Source organism: Anomalospiza imberbis, chromosome 3 (assembly GCF_031753505.1).
Source record: "Anomalospiza imberbis isolate Cuckoo-Finch-1a 21T00152 chromosome 3, ASM3175350v1, whole genome shotgun sequence".
NCBI classification, from domain to species: Eukaryota; Metazoa; Chordata; class Aves; order Passeriformes; family Viduidae; genus Anomalospiza; species Anomalospiza imberbis.
In genome coordinates this window covers 105,059,309-105,085,072 of record NC_089683.1, presented here as the reverse complement: position 1 = coordinate 105,085,072, position 25,764 = coordinate 105,059,309, and the positions used below count along the sequence as shown (strand labels likewise).

Below are 25,764 nucleotides of genomic sequence, written 5' to 3'. Positions count from 1 at the left end.
CATGCCCGCCCGCCCCAACCGCTCCCGCCGATTCAAACTGGCCGCGCGCGCCCCCGCGCCGCCTCCCCATTGGCCAGCCCTCGCCCCGCACTCATTCCCATTGGCCGTTGGCCCCATCAATCACGCAACAAACACCGGCCTCCGCCACGGCCCACGGGTGCAGTGCCCGCCGCGGCCGCTGGAGGGCGCCCCGGGGACACGCCCAAGGGAAACGAGGGCTGAGGGCAGGAATTGGGGAAGGGAAAGGGGAAAGGCTGGGCAGCTCGCGGCCCCGAGAGCGAGGAGCGGCCCCCGCTCCTCTCCCCGCCTCATTTCCCACCTCCAAGCCCTGCACGTTATCATGGAGCAGCCGCAACCCTCTCCCACCATTAACTTGGAGATATTCCATCGTTTTTCCAAACTGCTGAATTTATTGTGCTGAAGAGCTGCTTCATTCAGCGTACACCGGTCCATAGCTGCATATAAAAGTGCTGCGATACAATTCCAGTTACAAGAAGTAGTTATTCCATAACATACTGCCCACGGCACCATCCCTGTCCGGGCACAGCCGGATCCTCCGACTCCCCCCGCATCCTAGACGTTTATATGAGACTTTACATGAGATAAAGCTCCTTTACAGGACAAAGCTGTTTGTTCCCACCGTGTAACCCGGGCCCCACCCGTGGGAGCAGCCAGGGAGCACCTGGACAGCCGGGAATCAGCGCCATTCCCTGATCCCCCCCTCACGCTGCACTCTCAGAACTCGGGCTCCTGGGAACAGCCGAGGTGGGGGACAAGTTTAGGATCTCTTCAAAGGAAGGGCCTTCGTCCTCCAGGGGTATCTCTGCCTCGAACATGCGCTGGAGCAGAGCATCCACTGTCCTGTATCCTGGGGGGACAAAAAAATGCCCTATAAGCACCAGATTTGCTCCTCTGGATACCTTAAAGGCCCATGGTTTAAAACGGGAAAGAAAATCGCCCAAATTGCACTCCCTGCTTTTCCATCCCATCTACTTTAAGTACTCTGAGGCCTTCTTGAAGATAGGGCCATTATTTGGGATTTTAAGCCCTTCTATTCCCACACAAAGGAAACCTGAGGTACTGCGAGAAAGCCAGGAGAAGGAGGGGAATAGTCACCGAGCCAGAGGAAAGGAGGATATAGTCATCCCGTGATCCAAGGCAGCAGGAATGCAAAGCCCGCAGAGGAAGGAGAAAGGAAAACAGTTGTCTTGGCACAGCAGGACCTCGGCCACCAGGGCAGTGTCTGCAGAGGGAGGTTACTGATGACAAGCCACACAGAAGAGGTGGGACAGGAGAAGATGCTACAGAAGTAAAAACAAACATCATTTGTCCACAGCTGTCGCAAAGTTTCCAGGTGGGGTTTAGCTGCTTTTATAGCCCCAAGGGAGCAGCAGGGATTGGGAGCTTCCCCAGGAACAGCTGGGAACCTTGGGCCTGGACACCCTGGAGGATCACACTTACGTTTGGAGGCAATTTTGAACACCAGCCCTTTGCTCTGTGGCTTTGCTCCACCTTCCCCCGCGAACTCATGATCGGCACTCTCCATGTTGTCAAGGAGCTGTTCATGCTGGAGCTCATCCCTGCACAGCAAGGGCCAGAAATTACCCTGGGAAGGGGTCACATCCCACCCTGGGAGCCTGGCCGTGATGGGTGCTCAGTGGGGCAGGACAAGTACCAGCCATGGGGTTATTTTCCAGCATCTTTCCTGTCCTCTAGGCTGGAATTCCCAACTGGAAGAGCCACGGGAGGCAGCAAAGCCAACACCAGTGGCTTGCTACTGGCACCTAAGCCAGCAGAGGAGCCAGAACTTCAAGACAGGGAAGAAGAATCTCCATTTTTCAAGAAGATGAGCCAGAACTTTGTGACAAGGAAGGGGAACGTCAGCTCACACCTCAACACAGAGGGTAGTTTTCCCTCATCAGTGGTGCCAAATTTGCCACATCCAGCTTGGGTACATTTGGGAGCTTACTCTTGAACTCCCATTCCCAGCTCCTGGATTTTCTGCTCGATGGCAGTTTCCACTTCACTCTTCTCCAGGGAGTACTCCACAAAGAAAGCTTCCAAGATGAACGACACGAAGATACTGAAAGAAACAACGAGCAGATTTGAGACAGAATTTCCTCACTGGCATTGACTGTCTCAGCATGCCCAGGCTCATGTCCCAGTCCTCCATCCCCTCCAGGTCAGAGCAGCACCCAGTGGGGACAAGAATGCAGCAGATCCCTCTAAACACATCCCACCTGTCTCCAGTGGGTGACCCCAGGACCCACCAGCAGTGCCCTGACAGGGGCAGATCCCCTTTTTGTCTAAAGCAGAGGAAATCATCCCAAAAAACGTACTTGACAATGATTATCACCATCACAATGTGGAAGGCGATGAAGTAGAGCTTGGCAGGCTGAGCTGTCACGTTGGCAAATCCATTGGCAAAGAGTAGAGTGGGAGTTAAGGGAAAAGAGGAAAGGAGAAGCTGAGGGAGGAACCAGAAACCCAGCAAATTTCCCAAGGATCCAGCTGGGAATGTGCACCACAAAGGATATCATGCCACTGGTTGACCACAGTGAGCTCCATGAGGACGATGAAGGATGAGGCAAAGTCGTTGAAATTGTTCTTGCAGTACTTCCCACGGGCAAACAGGGAATCCTTGAGAGCTGGATTCCCACATTCCAGGGCATGAGGAGCATTCGAGTTGGCCGGGAAGTACTGGATTTTCCCGTGGAATAACTCCATGCCAATGATAGCAAACACACAATACACAACCTGGGAAGAGAAACCCCATCACCTGCTTCTCCAGCAAGCTGCAAGCCGCAGGGCAAGCTCAGCATCCCAGCAGGTTTTCCGGTTTCCACAGGCACAGCAAGGGGCTGGAGGGCAGCACAGACTCCAAGAGCCCCAAGCCACCCAAGAGCAATCACCAAGCAGGAATAATTAGCCAAGAACTACAAATACACGGATAGGAAATATTCCCAAATCATAACAGAAGCTCATTTTAGGAAATCATCTGAAATCCAGGCTTCTCATTCAGCCTCTTCCCCAAACCATGATTTGATTCCTTATGATGCAAAGCCCAGGCTGCCAGAACACCCCATGGATCCAAGGAGGATGTCCTGATCCAGGAAAAAGCAGGAATGCAGCCCTTTGCTTGCACAATGGCCACAATTCAAACAGATACTTACAGTTCCAAGGGCCTGCCATCCAGGGAATTGCATTTATCCCCTTGGAAACAGCATGAGCGTGAGATTTAAGACACACTTTTGTGAAACTGGAGTGCTTTGAGCCAAGACAGCAGGATTTCTTACCAGAGTGAGCCCACCAAAAGTCAGCATGGTTGGGACGATGTTTATCAGGGTGTTCATGATGACCTGGAACCTACAGAGAGCCCACACTGGTTATTGTAACACCCTGGCCACCCATGCTCCCCACATGCCCCAAGAAAGCCTCCAGAGAGGCGGCCACTGGGCTCATCCCAGGCAGGCTGGGACAAGGCCTTGGGATGCTTTGTGGGGTGGCCATGGTCAGTGCTGGGCACACAGAGCACCTCCTCTGGCACAGACCAACCCCTCCCCAAAAACCATCTCCCGTCCCACTTTCTTCCTCACCTCTGAATGCTGTCAACAATCCGGATCAGCCTGAGGACTCTTAGGATGAACACAATGTCCAGGATCTGCTGGCTGTTGTACTTCATGGCTGAAAAAATAACAAAGATATTTTTATTATGAAAATAAAGCCGGGAAGTGTGTAGATAAAATTCTTTCATTTGTTATTATTGTGTCCTTGTTAAACACTATAACAGGGAGCTAAAAAAAAAAAAAAAAAAGGAAGATCGGGTTAGTTCTTAGAAACCCTCCAGAAATTCCTTGTCTGGTCACAAAGCCTCTCAAGCCTGAGGTGCTGGCAGAAGGCTGGGGAGGACACCAAAATTCCCAAGGCATGCAGGCTGCTTAAGCTGCACTTACTGGACTTGAGGGTGGCATTGAGAATCGTTGCAGTCAGGGCAGCAAAGATGATGAGAGTATCAAACCTGGCACGAGGGAATGCACTGCTGTTAGATTTTGGGGGACAGGGACAGGAGTGGGGTTTAAACAAGGACTGACCCCTGCTCCTCTCACATCAGGCCCAGGCAGCCCTGGGTCAGCTCAGACTATGGGCACATGGGAGAGCTTTGTCACAACATCCTCTGATTCATCTTAAACACACCCTGGCACAGGAGTCTGGAGCCTTTCAATTCTTGAGGAGCCGAACACAGCACTCGCCACACTCCACACAAACTTCCAGAACTCCCACTCACCAGTTCCAGAACTGGGTTTTGCCAAAGAACTCCCTGGGTTCATAAGTGTAGACCTTCAGGAAGATCTCGATGATGTACAGAGCAAGGAACACCCACTCTGCATAGGAAATGTAGGGGCTTTCCTCATCCAGAGCAATGAAGATGGCATTTATCAGGATGATGGCATCGTAAGTCCAAACAAAAGCCCTGCAAGAACAAGAGAGATCAGTCTGCAGCTCCCAAGAAGGTCAAAGTCACACAGTCACTTCAGAAGCTCTTTGCCTCCTCTCTCAACAATTCTTTACCCATCAGTTCTCCTGAAACCTGAGAATTTGGGGGAGTCACTGAAGAGTTTAGTTTTGCTCTTGAAGTCCAACACAGAATTTGGTTAACAGGTCCAGGGAAGTGATTTTTCCCCACCTGCTCAGTACTGGTGAGGCCACGCTTGGAGGTGCTGGGGGAGGAACCAGGGTCAGCTGGGCTCCCCAGTACGAGACAGGCCTGAACACACAGAGCTGGTACATTAAAGGGTCACAGAACTGACAGAATGACAGGACAGTGGAATGTGATGTGTTGGGAGAGCTGGGGTAGTCCAGCCTGACAGGGAGAAGGGTCAGGAGCAGCTCCTGTGCATAAATACCTGATGGGAAGGTGCAGGGAAGATGGAGCCAGACTCTTCTCAGTGATATCCAGTGGAAGCACAAGAGGCAAGGGGCACAAGATGAAATTCAGGAACTTCCACTTAAACAAACAAGTTGCTTGGGTTTTTTTACCAGGGGTGATCAAGCACTGGAAGGGTTTGCAGAGAGGTTATGGAGCCTCCATCCTTTGGGGATACTCTAGACCCAGCTAGGGTAGCCCTGAGTACCCTACTGTGGCTGACCTTGCCTGGAACAGGGGATTCCACTAGCCCATCCCTAGATGTTCCTTGCAACCTCAGCTATTTTGGGATTCTGGGAAAGCCCAGAGGTGAAAGAGAGCTCTAGAGAACTTCAGAACTCCCAGGGCTGATGAGGCAGTAGCACACAGCTCTGCAGCACAGACTGCTGAGGTGGGAGCAGATCTACGTGCAGCACTTTGGTCCCGCATGGCAAGACACAAAGCACAGCCCGATGTCAGCAAAACCCAGCTCAGACAGTGGGGCCTGCCGAGGCGGGGCCTCACCCACAGCCACAGCCAGTTCCTCCACTCTGACCAAGGCACGCCAGCAGCAGTAGCAGAGCCCCTGCGGGTCTGTCCTCCCCAGCAGCATCAGCAGGTGAGCCCTGGGCCCTGCAGAGCTCACCTGTGCCTCACGACGCTGCGCAGGAGCCGGCTGGGCGCAGATCCGTACAGGGCCGGCGCCCAGCGCGCCAGGGGGTGCCTGCGGATCTTCAGCGTCACCACCTGAATGTTGAGCAGGTCTGCCAGCTGCACGAAGGACTTCTTGTCTGCAGCAGAATGTCAGTGTCAGCCTGATCTCATGGCAAACAAACAGTGTCTGCTAAACTCAAATCCAAGCCCACAGGAGTGGCAGCCATCTGGACTCGGTCTCTGCTCCCAGCAAACTCAATCCCAGAGGGGTATCCACCACAACTGGCTGAACTTGGAATTCAAGCAGCTTCTCTGCCCCATTCCTGGGGAATTGGCTCAAGCCATGGGCCAACAACCACCACAGAAGGATTCAGAACAAGGAGACTGACCCATCTCTCCTGATACTCCTGCTCCAGAGGACTGTGTGGGGAGCCACATTGCATCTGATAACAAGGGACACTTTCCACATCCTCTGCTGAGAACAGGAGGTCCCACATGCCATAAAGAGCTTGGCCTGATGTCAAATGGCCACGAAGGGCCACTCACAGTGTGTGGGACATAGGCTATAGCACAGGCAGCAAGAACAACCTTTTGGGACCTCAGGAATCTGGAGGGAAACAGGAAGAGGGACCCAGAGACCCCATTCCTGAAGGTGCTCAAGGAATGACTGTAATGGCACTCAGTGCTCTGGCAAGGTGGGGAACAGGCACAGGTTGGACTCTATCTTGGAGATATTTTCCAACCTCAATGACTGTGATTCCGAGTCCCTCTGGGGCCATTACAGATCAGAAGTCCCAATGCCAAAGCCCTTGAAGGATCAGGGTCCTGGCCCCTCTCCAGTCCCCCCTGCTCACCTATGAACCCTTTCTGCTCATCATCCGAGATGCGGAGCAGCAGCTCCCGGTGGGAATTGCTGGTGTCAGGAGCCACCAGCTTGACCAGCTGCTTCCACCGGGCTTCCCGAACCACAAACTGCTCTCCCTCCTCTTCCTTCAGAAGGTTGAAGGCCTCGATCATCTTGCGGCGCTTCATGTAGGCGAGTTTACGGATCTCGTTCTAGAGGGAGTGCTGGGAGTCAGGCAGCTCCAGGTGCCCTTCCCACTTTCTTTAACAAATAAACTCATTTTCACAGCACAGAGGTGCAATAAAAGACCCAGGGGAACGACACTGGGCACAAAGCACAGCACAGTTAGTGGGGGGTGGGGTGAGAAATGGCGTTAAACAGGCAGCTGTGGGCTCTCCACACTGAGCTCTGGAAGGATCAACAGATTGCTGGATGCTGGGACAACACTGAAAAACCGGAAGGAAAGACAGAGGGTAGTGTCAGACAGGAAGGAGGTGACAAAGATCACGGGATCTGCATGGCCACAGAAGTAAAGAGGATGTGTCCACACATGCTTCCCATCCACAAGTGAATCCTGCTGAGAGCAGGGGTGGGGATCCTCTTCTGCACATGACTGTGAGCAGAGGGACATCCAGTACTCTGCTTCCTGAGAAAGATCCGACCCCCTTACGGGAGCACCCGGGAATTCCCAGCCCTCCTCCTTTGATCACAAATCCCAAACTGCCCCTACCCAGTTTGGGTAGAACAAAAATTCTGATTTACTCAGACCTCCCATTTTGAGTTCCCTTGCTCTAAGAGCACATGCAAAGATGCTGTGCAAAAACACTTCCCTGCATGGATACAGCATTCCTGAGCTAGGACTATGCCTCCAAGATAATGCAGAATGTGCTTCTTATCTGTGGGAAACACCATAGAACATTTAATTCAATGCCAAGAGCAGAACTCCCAACAACCCCATGATATGAAAAGTGGGTCTGTGCTTGTTGTTTGCAGAACACCAAAGGCAAGAAGCTGTTTCCCCTTCTCAAAGCTTTCCAAGGGAAAGCCAGAGGTTCCTGACAGAGAACAGCAGGAAGCCACTGGTCACAAGCCCCTCCAGGCATTACCTTCAGGTGTTTTTTGTAGTTGTTGTAGACCACAGCCAGGAAGAGAGACATGAAGATGTAAGTGTTGACAATGACGAAGGCAATGAAGAACAGGGCGTACCAGGAGCTGAAGTCAAACGCTGGCATCCTAGAGAAGGGGAGAGGGATTGCTGCTTGCCAGACTGCCAAAAGTGAGTCCATGAGAAAACAGACTGCCACATGGATTTCCAAGTGCTGTTTTGGACTGCCAGATTGAACTTGTCAGATAAAAGCTAAAAACTGCATTAGTTCAGTTAGAGAACACTTCTCTTCTGCTGGGTTTTCATCCTGGTTTGTCAACCCTGACTGAGGGTGTGCAGAAGACAGCACAGAGATGAAATCTCTGCCAGCACGGCCAAATTTAAGAGCAGACACGAGGCAATGCCTCAGCCATATGCTATTTTTTGGCCTCAGACCCTTGCTGCACTCAGATCTGCTTTTCCACTTGCTCTAGGATGAGCTGCATTTTATTTCTCAGTTTAAATTCCCAGGGTCGCTGTACCATTGAAGTTGTGCTCAAGATATTTCCAGCACATGGATGACCAAGCCCTTCCTCCCTGTCCTACTCCTGACAGCACCTTCCCAGCACAAACTACAATGGGAACCCAGAAGAGATAGGGATGAAAAGCCCAACACCCACAGAGTTTTAACTCTGCTGTGCAAATTAGAGGCTGCACAGAGAGCCCTGAGAACACTATGAGAGGAGGAGATCTGATCATCTGCACATGACATACATACATGACATCCGGGCTGTTTGCCGTCGTCACCAGCACATAGAGGTCAAACACAGTCTCCAGGTAGTTTCTGAAGTAGGGCAAGCCTTCTGCTGTCTGGAGATTCCTAGGAGGAAGAGGAGAGCCTGGAGTTAAGCACTGGGATCACATGTTCTGCAACAGGAGCAGTGCTTGCATTCCCTAGGAGTTGTTTGGAGTTAGCCCAGAGCATCCCAGGAGCAAAGAAAGTATCCACACCTCTCTCCAAACAGCTTCAAGGCCATAAGGGAGAACATGAGGAGGCTGAACATGAAGAGCAGGAAGACGTAGGTGATCTCCGGCAGCGTGTTGCGGATGCTGCGGAAGGCCCTCCGGATCTGCCAGGGACAAGGGAAGTGTTCAGAGGCAATGTGGCACCCCTTTTCTCCCCCTCACCATCCCACCTGGATCAAACCCCTAAACTGGGGTGTGAGAGTCCCAGGCCTTTCCTCCTTGTTCTTCAAGGGGGATCCTAGAAGGAAAAGCCCCAGCTACACATCACAGTGAACTCAGGAGCCAAGGGACAGAGGGGCATAGGGCACTGCTGAGATGTTCTTGCTGCAGGGAACCATTCAGGGACAGAAATCTGTCACTCCAGGCCACAAAACACATGCTCTGAGCCCAAATGTTGAGCTGCTCCCTCCCCCAGGCCTCCACATCACAGTTTATTCATTTGTAAGTCAGGAGCAGACCAGTCTTGGGCAGCAGGACAAAGATCTCTCCATGCTGAGAGGAATCAGAGTCCAAATCTGGACTACAGGTTTGAGAACACCATGACACTTGTTTACCCAGGAGACTTCCAGAAATCAGTAACCTGGTCCCTGACTCAGAGAGAAACACAGGGGTTTTTTTCTGTGGTACTGTGTGAATCCACCCTTTTGCCCACCTCAAATTATTGCTTCAGGCCACTTCTGAAACAAACCTTCTCTCACAGGACTCTAAATTCTGCCATAAAACCTTTCTGCTACATCCCCAGGATTGTGGAAAGCAGCAGGCTGTCTGAAAAAACAGGACCCTGGACATCCCACCAGACCTTTTCTTTACCTGGCGACTCTCTGCAAAGTTGATGAGGAAGATGGGCCTCACAATCCTTGACCATCGGATGCTCCTCACATCATACAACCTGAGGACCCCATATATGGCCAGGTCTGTCAGGGATAACTGTAGGAGAAAGAAGAAAAGCTCCCACCAGAAGTAATGCTGGAATGTCTCTAGACAGTGAAGTGTTTGTTGGTACAGGAGAGGTGCACACACGACAGGTTTGCGAGAGCTGGTTGGTTTGGCCATGGCTCATGTATGCCAGGTCTGGGATCCCAGGAAAGTATTTTCCATGAACGTATTTTCCCAGGAAAGTTTTTTCCATGAGGAGGAAAAAACCACCTCCCCTGGGCCCAACTCACCAGGATTGCCACCATGATGCAGATGTTCTTGGTGTCCTTCCAGAACACGCTGTGCAGGGTGACTTTGGCAAAGTGTGTCAGCCGGCCGAGGAACACCAGAAGGCACAACACCTCCAGCACTGACGTGGCCTGCAGAGAGAACAGGGCTCAGCTAGAACAACCAGGAGCAGCAATATTCCTTTTTGCACAATAAAAAACAGGCAGAGCAATATTTTCAGACTTCCTTTTGCAGAATTCCCTGCCACAGGCGGGTTAAAGCCAGCAAGTCTGTGTTCGCTCAGGATTTAGGGAGGACATCTTTCACAATTACACTGGTGCAGGACAAATAAAAAGGCTGCAGAAAAGTCAGGCCTAAAGGAAAACTTGGCATCTACTTTCACACATGAGGACTGGACTTGAGTCCCAAAGAGGGCTGGAATTGGTCTCCAAGATGGAGAACAGCAACATGACTTTGACCACAGTCACATGGGCCATTGCTGGGGGCCACATTGGCTCCTACAGTCCCTGCCAGCTCCTGTGCCTTTTTTGTACCCATTTCAAACAGATCACAGAATCATAAAGTCACAGAATCATTTGGGTTGAAGGGGACCATAAAGATGATCCCATTCCACTCCATGCCATGGGCAGGGACACTTTCCCATACCCCAGGTTGCTCCAAGCCCTGTCCAGCCTGGCCTGGGACACTTCCAGGGATCCAGGGGCAGTCACAGCTTCTCTGGCAAACCTGTGCCAGGGATTCACCACCCTCACAAGGGATAATTTCTTTCCAATATCCCATCTAATCCTGCCCTCTTGCAGTGGGAAGCCATTCCCCCTTGTCCTGACACTCTAGGCCCTTGGAAACAGTCTTTCTCCACTTTCTTGTTGGCTGTTTCAAGTACTGGAAGAGCCAGTTAGGTCACTCTGAAGCTTCTCCATGCTGAACAACCCCAGTTCTCTCATCTTTTCCTCACAACAGAGCTGTTCCATTCCTCTGATCAACTTGGTCACCTCCTCTAGACTCACTCCAACTTTCCATGTCCTTCCTGTGCTTGTCCTGACATGCAGGACTCCAGGTGGGGTCTCACCAGAGCAGAGGATCAAAAATATCCACAAAAACATCACCATCCACTGTCTCTTGGCACCTCTGACAACCACCTTGAAGCAAGAAGCCCTTGCTGGCTCCAGCAGTTGCATTTGCTGCTCCTACACCACAAACTCACCAGGAAGGGGAGTGGATACACAGCAGGTTCCTCAAACAGGGCAAGGGACAGGTTGAGGAAGATGAAGAAGTAGGTGGCTGTTCGCATCATCCAGTGGTTATAAAGGTGATAAAGCCTGGAGGAAGAAGGCACAGGCACCATAAATAAAGGCTACAGGGCACATCCCCAGGGCATCACCAAATGTGTCCTGGAAGAACAGCACTTGCTGTCCCAAACAAACATTTTTGCCAGCAAGGAATTTGGTAATTTGTTTCCAAATCAGTCTCAGAGCTGACAGATACTATACTGCCTTTCAGAGGAGGGTTAAATAACAGAATACTTATTATAGTAAACAAAAAATATTTAACTTGGTTCTTCCACTCCAGCACCTTCCACACAGCTGAGGGCTGACCAAGCCTCCCATACTCTTCATTCCCACAGAGGCTTGGAAGACTTTATGTTAGTTTTATTTTCTCCCCTCCAGCAAACCACAACTTTTTAATGTCATTTCTCATCCTCAACATACAGATGCACTGAGCCCCGCTTTAAGCATTTCAGCTTAAGTTCAGTTTTTGGCACCCCACCCATCCACCCCTCTTAGCACCCCCGACTTTTTCTGGCTGTTGGTGTTTGGCCACGGATGTGGTCGGCTCTCCACAGGTGTGGTTTGGGCGCATCCCTCCTTACCTGACAGCCTCCGGAGAGGTCTTAAAAGGAATATTCCTGTTGTACTGCGCATCGGAGACAAACGCTGCTGCCAGCAGGAGATCCTGGGGAAAACACAAGACAGCGTGTGAGGAGCTTCGGGGAAACTCCGCGGAGTTATGGAGGGGGAGGGAGAAGGCGGCGAGGGTGCCTCGGGGAGCCGCGGGGCGAGGCGCTACCTGCGCTGCCGGCTCGGCCATGGCGCGGGCGGACGCGGCGCCTCCCCCGCCCCGCCGCCTTTAACGGGGCCGGTCCCGCCCCCGCCGCGGCGGAAGCGGGAGGCGGTGCCGGGCTCGGGAGCGGGGCCGGGATGGTGCTGGAGGCGCTGCGGCCGCGGGTCGTGCGCTGGGCGCTGCTGGCCGCCTTCGCCGCCGGGGTGGTGGTGGGCTGGCAGGCGGGCCGGGCGCGCCGCCGCTTCCTGCGCTGGCGGCAGCGGTACCTCCAGCGCCGCCTCGCCGCCGCGCAGGAGAAGCTGGAAGCGGCCTGAGCGCCGGCAGCCGCGGCCGGGCTGCCCCTGACAGCGGGCTCCGGGCGGCTCCTCCGGCGGCTTCGGCTCCTCCGGACCTCCGGTGGGCGCTGCCTGAGCTGCTGGAAACGGGCGAAGCGCTGCTGGGGAAGGACAGCGTTCCTGGGATAGCAGGGCTGCCGGCTGGACAGCATCCGTGGAATAGCGGGAAGGACAGCATCCGTGGAATAGCAGGGCTCCTGGGGAAGGACAGCATCCGTGGAATAGCAGGGCTCCTGGGGAAGGACAGCATCCGTGGAATAGCAGTGCTCCTGGGGAAGGACAGCATCCATGGAATGGCAGGACTTCTGCCCTTCGCAAAGCAAGATCCCAAACTGTGTCAGACTAACCTAACAAAGAACTGAGGATATGCAAGCAGCGATCCCAAACCTGGAATGGACTGCTCAGGGAGGTCTGGAGTGCCTGTCCCTGGAGGTGTCCAAGGAACAACTGGACGTGGCACTCAGTGCTCTGGGCTGGGTGACAAGGTGGGGATCGGTCACGGGTTGCACTCGATGATCTCGGAAGTCTTTTCTAACCTCAGCGATTCCATGATTCTCGGATTTCCATATTCCAAAGGGTTGTCTGTACTTGTCCAGCTCTAAGCCTGCTGCTCTGACCTTGCCTGGAAGCGCTGCCAACACAATAAACTAGCAAAAGTCATCACATGGTGCTCCTAGGTGTTTATTTCTGGAATAAATGTGAAAACGTGCCTTAAGGGCACATGTAGCAAGTCCCATTGTGGGTGTGCATGGGGACAATTAAGTGGTGAAAGAGCTCATACGTTGGCTGGGTGAATGAACAAGTGAAATAAAGGATTAAGAATTCCTCCTGACATTTTGGATAAGGAATTGTGAAGGTAGATTTAGCAAATTCCTTCTTCCCATTGCTAGAGAATGCCAGGAGAAGGAGCGCTGGCGGATTCATTGCAGGCTGCCGGTTTTCGGAGGTATTATGGAGTTCTCAAATCTATGGGGGAGAAAAAGCACTGCCCAGAGCCCCTTAAGGCTTGGTCTTGATCTTGGAGCTCTTTCCCAGACTTAACGATCCTGCCATCAGACTGCGTGGTCTCCAGAGGTGCCTTCCAACCCCACCTATTCTGTGATTCCATGGCTGGGATCACAAAACGCCACATCGTTTTTTCCCAGATAAGCGCCGCCGGGGCTGTTGGGGATGCGAGGGAGGTTCCAGAGCTCCGGGCTGCCGGGGCCGGGTGTGGGGCACGGAGCGCTGCCGGCCCCGCCCCGGGCCCGTCATCGGGCGGCGCCGGGGCTGTCCCGTTGCCCGGTGACGATGTCGGAGCGGCGGGCGCGGGGGCCGCTGCAGCGGGTGCAGCGCCGGAGCCGGGAGCTGCGGACGCAGGTACCGGGGCAGGTCCCGGGGATGTAGCGGGGCAGGTCCCGGGGATGTAGCCGGGCAGGTCCCGGGGATGTAGCGGGGCCGGTCCCGGGGATGTAACGGGGCCGGTCCCGGGGATGTAGCGGGGCAGGTCCCGGGGATGTAGCGGGGCAGGTCCCGGGGATGTAACGGGGCCGGTCCCGGGGATGTAGCCGGGCCGGTCCCGGGGATGTAGCGGGGCAGGTCCCGGGGATGTAGCGGGGCAGGTCCCGGGGATGTAGCGGGGCCGGTCCCGGGGATGTAGCCGGGCCGGTCCCGGGGATGTAGCGGGGCCGGTCCCGGGGATGTAGCGGGGCCGGTCCCGGGGATGTAGCCGGGCCGGTCCCGGGGATGTAGCGGGGCAGGTCCCGGGGATGTAGCGGGGCAGGTCCCGGGGATGTAGCGGGGCAGGTCCCGGGGATGTAGCCGGGCCGGTCCCGGGGATGTAGCGGGGCCGGTCCCGGGGATGTAGCCGGGCCGGTCCCGGGGATGTAGCGGGGCCGGTCCCGGGGATGTAGCGGGGCCGGTCCCGGGGATGTAGCGGGGCCGGTCCCGGTGCCATAGCCGGTGTCTCGCCCCACCCCGGCCCCTGACCGCGCCGTCCCCTGTTGCAGGTGGAGGCGCTGCGGGCGGAGAGCGCGGCTGCAGCCCCCGGGCAGCGGGAGGCCCTTCGGCTGAGGTGAGGTGAGGGGGATCCCGACCCCCATCCCGAACCCCATCCCTCCCTCGATCCCACCGCCCGGGCGCTGCCCTCACCCTCCCCTCACGTACCCTCAGCAGTGTTCGTTCCCTCCATGCCTTTTCTCTTCTACTTGTACAGCTTTCGCCCTGCCCCTCCCCTCTCCTGTTTTCCAGGCTGGCACTTTCCCAGCCCTTTGGGACTGAGGACAGTCTGGAGAAGGGAAGACTGAGGGGGCCTCTCACCAATCCATATAAATATCTCCAAGGCAGGTGCCAAGGGGATGGTGCCAGGCTCTTTCTGGTGGTGCCCAGCAACAGGATGGAGGAGCAATGGCCATAAATTAAAACACAAGATCCACTTCAGCATGAGGGTGGCAGAGAACTGGAAGAGGTGCCCAGGGAGGGTGTGGAGTCTCCCTCTCTGGAGACATCCCAAACCCACCTGGATGCATTCCTGTGTCACCTACTCAGGATCCTGGTGACCTCCTACTCAGGGTGATCCTGCCTGAGCAGTGGGGTTGGACTGGATGAGCTCCAGAGGTCCATTCCAGTCCCAGCTATTCTGGGATTCTGTCAAATGCTGCTGTCTGGGCTTGGAATTCTCAACCTGGAGGGACACACAGCACCTAAAATGCCACCTTTCAGTCAGCAGGTGTGGTTTGGGTCAGAATTTTAAGAAACTACCATCTGCTTGTCTTGCTTTCAATGCAGATGTACACAGCTGAAGGAATTGGTGGAGGAGAATACAAATTCTCTCCGTGGTTTGAAAAAAGTAAGTATGGAGATTAATTTGTGGTTTTCTCCAAAATTCAGCATGGAAAGTGTTTAAAGAAAATCAGTGTTGCATTTTAGATGCCTCAGGACAAGAGCAGTGCCCAGCACTGCACAATCTCTGCTTGTCATCTCTCCAATTCATATTTTTTATATCCATTTACATAATTTAAAACTCATTTTAATGCTTTATTTTTTCCAAGTCCCAGGTGAAAACTTAACAGACAATTTCACCTTAGCAGAGTGAAAGGGTAAGAAAATTGTCACTAAAGAGGGAGTGACAGTAGCCCAGGAAGGGAAAAACTTGTAAGGCGTGTCTGGAAAACTTAATTTATAGAGGAACTTTGATTATTTGAGCAATTTATTGGGGAACTTTGATTCTTTGGGGCATTTGTTGGGTTCTCTGTCAGGCTGACGAGCCTGCGCCAGTGGGGAATTACAGCCAGAGGAAGGAAGAGGAAGAAAAGCTGTTGCTAAGACTCTCCCAGCAGCTGCAGAAACTCCTTCTTGTCTTGGATCAGGATAATGTGACAAAGAATTATCCAGGGTGAGTAGCTTAAAGATACAAATGCAACTGGTTTTTTAAAGGATGGCTAGAATGGACCTTGATAAACCATTATCTCACCCCCTTAATTAGCTGAAAAATAACAGAAGGATAAAAAAAGAAGTGCTCAGGAGAGAAGTAATTTATGACTTGCTAGGATTTTCTCAGGGTGCTGGATAATGGCTGCAATATAAGGTTTGGAGGAGTTTCTTCAGGACAGAGCAAAACAGAGGAATGAAAATGCTGTATCTGAATAATGTCCTTGCAGAGGCTTGACAGCAATTCAAAAAGTTTGGTGGGAATCATACTAAAAAATAGTTTGAATTGTTTTGGGTAGGGCTGAGGAACACCAGAAAGGCCCTCATGCAGAAGAGGGAAATGAAGAAGAGGAGGAGAGTGAAGATGAAGAAAGTGAGGAAGAAGACACTGAAGAAGAAGAAGATGAGGAAAAGTTGTTGGATGATCCAAATGTGAGAGAATGTGTTGCTGTCGGGAACTTTGATGCCCAGCAGGAAGGGGATCTCACATTTGTGGTAAATATCTCTCTGTAAAGGGTTTTTACTGCAGATCACTCTGAGTTAAGCAGTAACTATAATGAAATCCTATGCTTTTGGGATTCAGCCAGTTGTGGGATTTGGGGAGGAATTGGAGTTAGGTCCTTTTTCATTTAAATATTTGCTTGTTTTTTTGTCTCTGTCTCGTCCTCCAATGCCAAAGAAAGGTGAAATCCTGCTCATACACGACAAGAAGGCAGATGGCTGGTGGGTAGCTGAAAATTCCAAGGGAGAGAGAGGCCTCGTTCCCAGGACATACCTTGCGGTTGGTGTGCTGCAACCTCTGTCCTAATCTCAACTCTGCTCTTTTATATAGATTAATTATCATATATCTGCACAAAATGGGTTGCAATGCAGTATGGTGTTTGGAAATAAAGCCAGTTATTTGGAAATAACTCCATGGTTTTTGTCCATGTCACTGGAGATATCCATCAAGAGCAGCATTTCTGTGCCTTGTGAAGTTGTGGCAGAGAAGTTTCTTGAATATCAAAGTCAGAATCTTTGGTCAACTCTGAAGACTCCAAGCTGCTGTGGATTTTGATATGGGGTTTTAATAATTTATCTGAAATGGGAGTCTGTAAACGTGTGACAATTTTCTGCATCACAGAGAAAATCTCCTCTTCTAAACTTACTTTATTTATTTTAAACTTATATTAATATGGGCTGTGGTTGGAGAAGGCATTTTTAAGAACAGAACTAGGAAGAAATCAAGGCTTTTGCCATTTTAAATGTGAATTCCAGGTTCCTAAGGAAGAGGAAGAAAGCCAGGAGGAGTCAGAAGAACACATAGAAGTGGTGGATGAAACAGCAGATGGAACTGAAATTAAAAGAAGGTAAATGGATTGTCTCAGACATGGTTGTGAAGCTGCTGCTATTTGGAAACAGAGCAATGTTTGGTGGTTAAATTTTTGTTCACATGAGGATTTACTATAAATCCCTCTATTTTCTTCCAGAACAGATTCCCACTGGAGTGCTGTCCGAGCCATCATAGAGGTAGGTGCTCCTTAGAGTGCAGCTTCACCTGCCATAGTCTTCATTATTTTGTAAGCAAGCTGTGCCTTTCCCCAAACACTGCATCTCATATCAAAGACCATTGTTCTTAATTAACATCTGTCTTTTGGGAGTTTTTGGTAGCAAGAAATGCCACAAAAATGCCTCAGAAGAGGTGACTGATATCTCAAGTTTCTGGTTCTAAACAGAGCTGTAAATTAGGATGAATTTTCTGTTAAATAGCAGGAACAGTAATATCTTTTTTTTTTTGTTTTTACTAGAATGACACTGTGGAGGTACTGACCACCACAGGGGCAGTTCCTGCAGGATTCCGCCCATCCATGCTTTTCCAGCTCTTGGAGGAAGGTAGGGATTTCACCTGGCAAGATTCTCAAGTGTTTGTGGTGGCTTTCTGACCCTGGTCACCAGCCTGTTGGACCCCTAGCCATACTGCTTAATTTTAATTAATTGGCTAACTGGCTATATTTGACTCATCAAATCATGTATAAAAGATATTTTTCCCTTAAATTTTAATTTATCAATGTGAAATCCTGTCAAATTTCCTCATGATTTCAAACAGTTTCCTCTTTGGAAGTTCGTTCCTGTTGACTTTGCAGGAAATTATGACTTTTTTGTTTTGTTTTGTTTTATTTTAATATTTCATTTTTCTCAAAGGGCTTTTCTAGTCTCTTCACCAAATATATTGATATCTCATGTTCTGTTAGTCTTTCTGTTTAAAGCTGTTTAATCTCTTTGTAAAATTAAGTTATTGTACTTTTGAGATGAAATACTTCAGAATGCTCACAGTGCTCATGGCAGGTAATTCCATAGTTTTGTTTAGTCAAGTATTCAACTGGACATGAATTTTGGGTGTTGTCCTTTCTGGCACAATAAAGATCATTTGAAAAATGAAGAGGTTTTAAATTTACTGTTGTTGTAGGTGAAGAGTTTCGAGCAAGTTACTATTTGCAACCCAAGCTTACTCCATCCCAGCTAGCTTTTAAAGACTTGGTGTGGAACTCTGACAGAAATACTGTGAGTTTTGCTGTTAAGGGGAACACAAACTTTATTTGCCTTCTTTCCTTTTGGCTAATGATTATGTCTTAATTTGCACCATTTCTGATGCAAATATTTCTTCTGCTGGGACCTTCTGTCTGTCCCACTAAAACATCCCTGGGGCAGAGCTAAAGGCTTGTGAAGAAACCACTGCACTGCACTGGGTTTGTGGTTGGGAGAATAATCTCGGTCCATAAACACAAAATGAGACCACATGGAGAGGGCCCTGTAGGTTTAATCCTACTTCTGCTGTATTTCAGATCCATCCTAGACCCACCAGAGTGTCCCTGATTGTCACTTTATGCAGCTGCAAGATGATCCCTCTCCCTGGAACCGGCGTGCGGGTCCTCAGCCGCCACGTCCGGCTCTGCCTCTTCGATGGCAGCCGGGTAAGGAACGTGTCTGCTTCCCAAAAAAGGACTGCAGGAGATTTGGAACTTCCAGGATCCTTCAGATTCTGGTTCCTCTCCGTCTCACTCAGAGACACACACACACAGTCTGCCTCCCAAGCTGCTTAATTTATGCTCAGATGAGTCTGATTTGAGCCCACTCACCCAGAAGAATGGAACTTTAATGATGAAACAGGCCAGACTGCATTGATGGGCACTGGGCATGGCCAGGCAAGCACACTCAGCCCTGCTTCCCACCCTTGGTACTCCACGAGGCACTTGACCCCTCCCTTTATCTGCCTTTGGTTTCTCCCTCTCTGCTTTCCTCTCATGGTAAATCAGGTGCAGCCCCAGAATGTCCCTGGGCAGTGTGAGGTGAGCCAGGAAGCTGCTCCTGACTCAGGGTGACAGTCACACCCGGCCCCTGGGGCTCAGGGCTGTACTGGGTGGCCCTGGGAGGGGCTGGGGCGGGAGCTCCGTTTCTCTGAGTCCCTAATTTTGGGTCCCCCACCTGCCATTGTGCCTTCTGGCTCCTTTGTGTTCCTTGCAATGAGTGTTTCCTGGGCTGATCTGTCTCCTGGGATGGGCCTGGGAGCAGCTGGGTCAGGGTCAGATTCCTCCATGTGCCCTTGATCCTCTGTTCCTTTGTGTGTGTGCAGAGCAGCTTTTTGTAAAAACATAGCCCTGATTATCCAGCAGTTTTCTTCCAGTTGTCTTTGTTGTGTGCAGTGTTGGATCCATCTGGGATAACCCTGCATTTTCTGAAAGCAGAGGGCTTTCCAGAAAAACTTGCCTTAGCGTTTTTCCCCATTTTAGGTGCTGAGTAACATTCACACAGTGAGAGCCACGTGGCTGCCTAAAAATCCTCAAACTTGGACCTTTTCTCCAAGGGTAGGTGACACAGCCCCTGGCTGTTTACAACTTCTTCCTTCAGTGTCACTAAAGTGTTCCTTGGTGGCACAGCTGTGCTCCATGGAAAGACAAAAAGGGGAGCAAGATTTTGACTGGAATTTGTTCTCTCCTCATTTTTATGTGCAGTGGCATTGGGTCTGAGATCTTGTGTTGAGTGGGGGATGTGCTTGGTGGCATTTAAAAGTTCAAAATATTTTTTGTTTTTTATAGGTACATTAACTTTTTTTTTCTTCCTCCCTCTCTCTGTATCAGGTGATGGGCATCTTACCCAGCTTGCTTGATGGTGACTCTTTTGTCAGGTCCAACTCCCTGTCTTCAGACACTGGGATATTGTTTGAGCTTGGCATCACGTACAAATGCAATGTGAGTGTGGGGAGGTGCAGTGGAAATCGCTCCAAGGGCAGGTTCATAAAGGGAACCAGCTGTTCCCAGTTAGAGAATAGGACTAGAGAATATCCCTCATAAGAGAACAGGATCAGAGAATAGGTTTACCTGGAAGGAGCCTACAGGAAAGATGGAGAGAGACTTTTCACAAGCTCATGTAGTGATAGGACAAGGGGGAATGACTTCCCACTATCAGAGGGCAGGGATAGATGGGGTATTGGGAAGGAATTCTTCTGTGTGAGGGTGGGGAGGCCTTGGCACAGGTTGCCCAGAGAAGCTGTGGCTCCCTCTGGATCCCTGGGAGTGTCCAAGGCCAGGTTAGACGGGGCTTGGAGCAGCCTGGGATAGTGGAAGATATCTCTGCCTGTGGCAGGGGTGGAACGAGATGATCCTTAAAATCCCTTCCAACTCAAACCATTCTGGGATTCTCTGATGGGAGAATATCCCTAATTAGAGAATAAAAATCCCTCTGACTCATGGACATGAGTGTCCCTGTACCAACACTGAAATAACTTGTGCCAAAGATCCCATGCCACGGGATCACAATGGACTAGCTCTCTCTTCACTCCTGCAGTTTTCCATCTCTGTGATTTATTTCAGATTAATGTCCTGTACAGTTGGAAAACTAAAGTTTTAACTGTTTCAGCAGCATGGACAGTGGTTTCCAGCTCCAGTTTACACAGATAGAGCCTATCCATCTGGGATATGCTGCTGGAAAGCACAACAGGTAGTAAGACAGTAGATGGTAAACCCAGAAAAAAAACTACCCTCAGAGAAGGCAGACTGTGATTTTTAAACACACAAGGGTGAAAGAGGAAAAGGGGATAACTACAACAATTTTCATGTGGTTACTGTTACTAATTGTGGTTCAGTCACTCTTTCTAGGTCAGCTGCTCAAATAATTTACATTTCTCTTTTTTTTTTTCTAGTCAACAGGTGAAAGAGGAGAGCTGAGCTGTGGCTGGACCTTTCTGAAGCTTTTCACTTCCAGTGGGATTCCGGTTCCTTCCAAGTGAGTTTGTTGCCTTTTCCTGCTCTCCCTGTATTTACACAGAGATGTATATACATCTGTTTTAGACTGAGAGTTAAGCTCATCTTTCATACTTAGACACTGCTGGGGCAGGGGGCATCCAGACCAGTCCTTTATGATTCTGGCTCTTCTTTGCCACATTTTCCCTTTCCCATGTGAAAATTGGGAGACTGGTTCCCAAGACCTGGAGTCAGGTAGGAGTTGTTGTGAATTAATCTCTCACTGCTCTTGGAGTGTGAATTATATTTTGCAGCTGATTTTTGATTAGTGGGTCCAGTCATCTGAAAGAATAATAAATTGTGTATATTTTTATTTTATTAAATGTAGGAAAACTTGGTGTTTATTGACAGAAATAATTCATTGTAGCTCAGACTTTCAAGACTTGGTTTTTACCAAACATTGGTAGACATATATATATATTATGTATATGTATTCTGAATTTATCTGGGTTACAGCTCAAAAAAAAATATCCACAGGACACCTCTACTGTTCTAGAAGTCTCTAAATCTCTTCAAAGTCTCATTTATTATTATATTTTAAAAGTATTGTTCTACTATTTCATTAAGTAAGCATGGTATTACAGATTAAATTTCATGCTTGTTTTAGCAGTGACTTACTCTTGGCAGAACTGGAGTTATTCTTTAACAAATTTTAATTATGGAAGATTTTAATTGTTGAAGTGGTGATTCCTCAAAACCATTTTAGTGAAACAATTGCTAAATTCCATACAAGAAAAATATTTGGGCTGTGGAAAAGAAAGAATGTTGTTAATGGCTTTTAAAATAATTGACTTCTCTGTACAATTAAATTCCAAAAATAGTTGAATTCCCAATATCATACAGACTTCAAATTTATCTTTATTGATAGGATGTATGAGCTGGTCCTGAGTGGTGGAACTCCCTATGAGAGAGGCATTGAGGTTGACCCATCAATATCAAGGAGAGGTGTGGTTTGTTTTCAATATAATATAGACATAATAATGTGATTAATGCTGCATCTCCTTCACAACAGTCCCCACAGCCTGGTTTGGGTTTGTGTGTTCTGTTTTTGCATGTATTTAATTATTTATCTGCTTTTGCCTTGGCTGTGGGGAGCTGGGTGCTACCAGGCTAAGTAAACTCGAAAGAGTTCTCAACCCACTGAAATGCCCGTTTTTGTAATAGTATTATTACTGTTGTTTCAAACTGACTGTTTGAATCTGGGCTGTCTATTCCTGCAGCAGGCTCTGGGGTTTTTCAGCAGTTTATGAGCCTCAGGAAGCAGCCTGTGCTTCTGGTGAAAGTGAAGTCACCAAGTGTGCACTCAAAAGACATCCTGAAGTGAGTCCTTGTGCTTCCATAAAATGAAAAAAGTATTCCAGATAGCCTAGAGAAATCTGCAGTGTTTGCAATGAACACCTCAACTGCTGTCCCTTATTTTCCCAACAGTTTTCTCCCTGAAACATTAGTTGGAGGCATGTGCTACATCCATCTCCTGGTGTTTTATCGGCAAATCCTTGGAGATGCCCTCCTGAAAGACAGGATGAGCATGCAAAGCACAGGTGAGCACTGGAGGAAGATCAGGTTCGTCCGGGGAATGACTCTTGCCAGGTCTCCCTTTGGTAAGAGATGTTTTTGGCACTCAGGCTAAGTTATCCTCTTTATTTTTAGTTTTTAATTATTATTTACTTACTGACAGTAGGGAGAGACAGAAGTTGGGAGAATTCTGGATTTAGAACTCAGTGTCTTGCCCTGATTATTCAACAGAACTAATGATAGTTTATAGGCTTCTCCATTTTAAAACCAACTCGAAATAAAGAAAAATTAAATTTCTTAACTGTACTATGTATTAATTTATATAGGTGAGAACTGCCGCACTTACCTGACTTGATCTTCTTAATTTAGGACAGTAGATCAGACTGACAACCTCTCCTGGAGTTAAATTGCATCCCTTTGGATTCAGACTTTATATGAAGTCATTGAAAGGCTTTATCCCAGGAGTTGTTCTGGTAGCTGTGCAACTAAAGAAGATTTCTAGATTACTAAATTTTTCTAAGATTTTTAGTATTTCAAAATCCACCATCGCTTTAGGAATAGACAGTTGAAAATGCCTGTTCTACTTCCCAGAAGTCATCAGTCCTGGCTCTCTTCCCTGAAATGTTTGAACATTAGTAAATGCTTCATGTTTACCAAACTTGCCATCAGCTTCAAGGTGAAGGAAGAAGTGTACTTTCAATATTTGAAGTCACACGACAAAGAAAACACTGCAGCCAAAATCCTGCTCTCCATCACTTAGAATCTTACCCACAGTCTCATTAATTAAAATAATCACAAGAGCAGAGTGATTTCTCATGGAAGTGACCCAAAAGCACCAGGACACCTGTGCAGTGGAGTATGTGCTCCATTGGGAAAATTCACTGTGCACTTGGCTCCTGGTTCTCCTAAAATGCCACACCAGGCATGCCAGGGTGAGGTAGAACCCAAATGTGTTTATCCATAACATCCAAACTAAGCAGCACAGTTGCAGGTGTGTATAAAAAAGACAGGTGCAGAAATGAGGGAAAACATCTCTGGCAGGTAAATCGGGAAGGGCTCATGTTTGCTGGCATTCCCAATAAACAGCACTGGGCTTTGTGTGTCTCCTCTCCTGGTTTAACTGTCTCTCAGCCACTGAGAATTTGCTGCAGTCAGAACAGTTTTTAGGGAGTTCTCCTACCTTCCCTGCTCTGGAGAACTGTCACAGCTCATTTTCCCTTTGGAATAATCTGACAGGAGATGATGTGCTTGCTGAATAATAGAATGTGCCAATATTTTGAAAACTGATTCTTCCTTAGCCTTGAATGTGTTTGTTTTCTGTTTCAGACTTAATCTGTAATCCTGTTCTAGCAACTTTCCCTCAACTCCTGGATCAGCCAGACCTGATGGATGCACTTCGGGTATGTTACCTTGTCAGGATTTCCAGGCAAAATTTGAAGGGTTTTTTTTTTTTTTTTTTTTTGTCCTGGGAGAATACAAAGTTCTTCCATCTTGTTCTGATTGTGTATTTAATTTTAGAGTGCCTGGGCAGACAAAGAAAGAACATTGAAGAAAATTGAGAAGGTAACAAACTACAGGTTTTTCTTTCCATATATTCAGGGTAATTCCAACTAGCTGCTCCCTGCCACTGCAATTGCTGCTTAGCTTTTCCTCTCACCATACATCTGTTTAGAAAATAGAGATATGTAAATGAACTTCTTAATATTTCTCACCCAGATTTATAACAGTAAACCAGGAGCAGGAGGAAAATTTGTAACTTTTTATTTCAGTGTTGTTAGGGGGAAACCTGTTACAGGTTGGTACCCAGAGTGACTCCCTGTCAAGATGTGCTTCCAACAGTCAGGTGGTAAAAGCTTTCCATGGATACAAAAAGGGGCTGTATATGCCCACAAAATCATCTTCCCTCCTTCAAACTATGAGCTTCAATCCTTCCACAATCTGCCTAGGAAAAGGCCCCCTAAATTCCTCAGATTTTCCTACCCCAGAGAGTTGTAATGCCACGTTTTGGCACGTAGACAGCTGGAGAATTGACTTGGATGTCCCTGGGCTCACCCATACCTTGTCCTACGTCCTGTCCCCTGGACAGAGAGCAGCAGCAGGGAACTGAAGGAGAAAGCCATTGGCACTCAGTCCTGGATTTCCTGGAAGCAGCAGTGGGATATTTCATTCCCTGTACATGCTCCTGAATTGATGCACAAGGATGGCTCCCCGTTTACGCAGAACAAACACCCTCTGAGTCAGAGCAGCTTTTTCAGGGCAATTCATCCAAAAGGAGAGCAGATCTGCTCACGGAATTGGCAACTCCCCAGGATCCCAGAACCATCCAGTTCTACCTGACTGGCATGTGCCACTCCCATGGGAGGATTGCTTCCCGCTGAATGCTCACCCCTCGCGTGGTTCCATGAGGCTGAGCTGTGAAACGCTCCCTGCCAGGCACAGCACTCCTGGGGCTGGGACACTCTGGACTTGGATCTTTCCCATGTGTTTGATAATTGACCAGGCTGATCCTTTGTCTCTGGGTTTTCCAGACTGATCTTTACAGGGGAGCACACAGGTCACACCATGCACAAAGAGTGGGACAACAGTGCCCAAGGGCAGCATCATCTCTGGCTCCAAGGAGTGGGATTGGAGCCATGCTCCGCCTAGGACAGCATGGAAATGAGAGGAGTTTGGGCTTCCAGGGCAGGGAGGATGTGGCACTGCTTTTAAGAAATATAAATACCCCACAGCAAAAGGCTCTCAGTGCCTGTAGTTTGTGGGAAGGCTGGCAGAGTTCAGGGTGCAGGTTTGTGGATATGCTGGAGGCTTATCTGAGATAACTGATGTGTGTTTAGGAAGATAGATCTCTTTCTGTTGTTTTCCTGGGAACTGGGAGTGAGTTGTTTGGATTTTTTCCCCATATACAATACTTTGGAAAAGTGCTTGGCAACACCGTATGTTTGCACTGAGGTATTTTCAAACACTCTTCTCTGCAGAGAGATCAAGAATTCCTGAAGTCTGCGTTTGTCCTGGTGTACCACGACTCTGTGTTCCCTCTGCTCTGCTCCACATTCCTCCCCAGCTACAGATGGGCTGAGGAAGAGGTGGAATTGTCTCGTTGGAAGGTGATCCATGACTTCCTGAAAAGGAGCCGGGAGAAGGACGGCGCACTGGAGTACCTGCTATCATCAGAAAACACCCACAGAGCCTTTGACATCTCAGAGCTGGCCTATGATTTCTTAGGAGAAGTGAGGGAAAACAGTCCTGGAGAATGAACAATTCAGGCTGTCTAAGGATGTGGTAACAATAAAATTAAATTCTTATCAAAGAGATTGTGTAGGAGCTGAATCATAATGGATATTTTAGCACAATTAAGATTTTGAGAGAGATTAAAATTATTTTATCTGTTTATCTACTGGAAATTGTTTTTTAAGTGTTTAACTTTGCAGCATTAATCAAGGCTCTGGTTGCCTGTTACTACCTGTTGTAGCCATGTCAGGTATTATATTTTGCCA

General features: G+C 49.2%; 3 protein-coding genes and 1 long non-coding RNA gene across 9 annotated transcripts; 2 read left to right on the top strand and 2 right to left on the bottom strand.

Annotated features, from left to right (window-relative positions):
• Positions 1-389: 389 nt before the first annotated feature.
• On the bottom strand, positions 390-11,846 carry LOC137471712 (two pore channel protein 2-like). Of its 2 annotated transcripts, XM_068186252.1 has the most exons (19): positions 11,743-11,846; positions 11,546-11,628; positions 10,880-10,994; positions 9,678-9,806; positions 9,322-9,438; positions 8,497-8,615; positions 8,264-8,365; positions 7,508-7,634; positions 6,412-6,613; positions 5,550-5,694; positions 4,286-4,471; positions 3,954-4,018; positions 3,597-3,684; positions 3,297-3,366; positions 2,538-2,757; positions 2,340-2,430; positions 1,970-2,083; positions 1,462-1,580; positions 390-868 (listed from the first exon to the last, which is right to left on the bottom strand). In XM_068186252.1, exons 1-19 carry the CDS (start codon positions 11,761-11,763, stop codon positions 723-725), a joined length of 2,259 nt encoding a protein of 752 aa, XP_068042353.1. In that variant the 5' UTR covers positions 11,764-11,846; the 3' UTR covers positions 390-722. The 2 variants fall into 2 exon arrangements, with proteins under 2 accessions (XP_068042353.1, XP_068042352.1); XM_068186251.1 differs by lacking the exons at positions 390-868; positions 1,462-1,580; positions 1,970-2,083 and adding an exon at positions 3,174-3,213 and having other exon boundaries at positions 2,312-2,757.
• MTLN (mitoregulin) lies at positions 11,777-12,731 on the top strand. Its single transcript, XM_068186263.1, has one exon. It carries the CDS (start codon positions 11,874-11,876, stop codon positions 12,048-12,050), a length of 177 nt encoding a protein of 58 aa, XP_068042364.1. The 5' UTR covers positions 11,777-11,873; the 3' UTR covers positions 12,051-12,731.
• A 603-nt stretch (positions 12,732-13,334) lies between these two features.
• Positions 13,335-25,660, top strand: NPHP1 (nephrocystin 1). 5 transcript variants are annotated; one of them, XM_068186246.1, is made up of 21 exons: positions 13,335-13,430; positions 14,060-14,124; positions 14,838-14,898; positions 15,308-15,444; positions 15,779-15,974; positions 16,159-16,260; positions 16,737-16,828; positions 16,949-16,988; positions 17,267-17,351; positions 17,926-18,020; positions 18,302-18,430; positions 19,247-19,321; positions 19,595-19,705; positions 20,376-20,453; positions 20,656-20,738; positions 21,624-21,700; positions 21,976-22,075; positions 22,184-22,296; positions 23,597-23,670; positions 23,789-23,833; positions 25,246-25,660. In XM_068186246.1, exons 1-21 carry the CDS (start codon positions 13,362-13,364, stop codon positions 25,522-25,524), a joined length of 2,106 nt encoding a protein of 701 aa, XP_068042347.1. In that variant the 5' UTR covers positions 13,335-13,361; the 3' UTR covers positions 25,525-25,660. The 5 variants fall into 5 exon arrangements, with proteins under 5 accessions (XP_068042347.1, XP_068042348.1, XP_068042346.1 ...); XM_068186247.1 differs by having other exon boundaries at positions 20,373-20,453; positions 21,979-22,075; XM_068186245.1 differs by having other exon boundaries at positions 20,373-20,453.
• On the bottom strand, positions 20,127-21,168 carry LOC137471728 (uncharacterized). Its single transcript, XR_010997806.1, has 2 exons — positions 20,831-21,168; positions 20,127-20,762 (listed from the first exon to the last, which is right to left on the bottom strand). It is a non-coding gene; the product is annotated as an uncharacterized lncRNA (long non-coding RNA).
• Positions 25,661-25,764: the final 104 nt, after the last annotated feature.

Bases quoted from the DNA above. Each gene is read 5' to 3' on its own strand.
- MTLN (XM_068186263.1), top strand. From the start codon at position 11,874: ATGGTGCTGGAGGCGCTGCGGCCGCGGGTCGTGCGCTGGGCGCTGCTG.
- NPHP1 (XM_068186245.1), top strand. From the start codon at position 13,362: ATGTCGGAGCGGCGGGCGCGGGGGCCGCTGCAGCGGGTGCAGCGCCGG. The intron at 15,445-15,778 runs GTGAGTAGCTTA...TGTTTTGGGTAG, and splicing joins GTGACAAAGAATTATCCAGG to GGCTGAGGAACACCAGAAAG. The intron at 17,352-17,925 runs GTAGGGATTTCA...CTGTTGTTGTAG, and splicing joins TTTCCAGCTCTTGGAGGAAG to GTGAAGAGTTTCGAGCAAGT.
- LOC137471712 (XM_068186252.1), bottom strand. From the start codon at position 11,763: ATGGCCGAGCCGGCAGCGCAG. The intron at 10,995-11,545 runs GTAAGGAGGGAT...TTCTTCCTCCAG, and splicing joins ACCTCTCCGGAGGCTGTCAG to GCTTTATCACCTTTATAACC. The intron at 9,439-9,677 runs GTGAGTTGGGCC...TTTCTCCTACAG, and splicing joins GCATCATGGTGGCAATCCTG to TTATCCCTGACAGACCTGGC.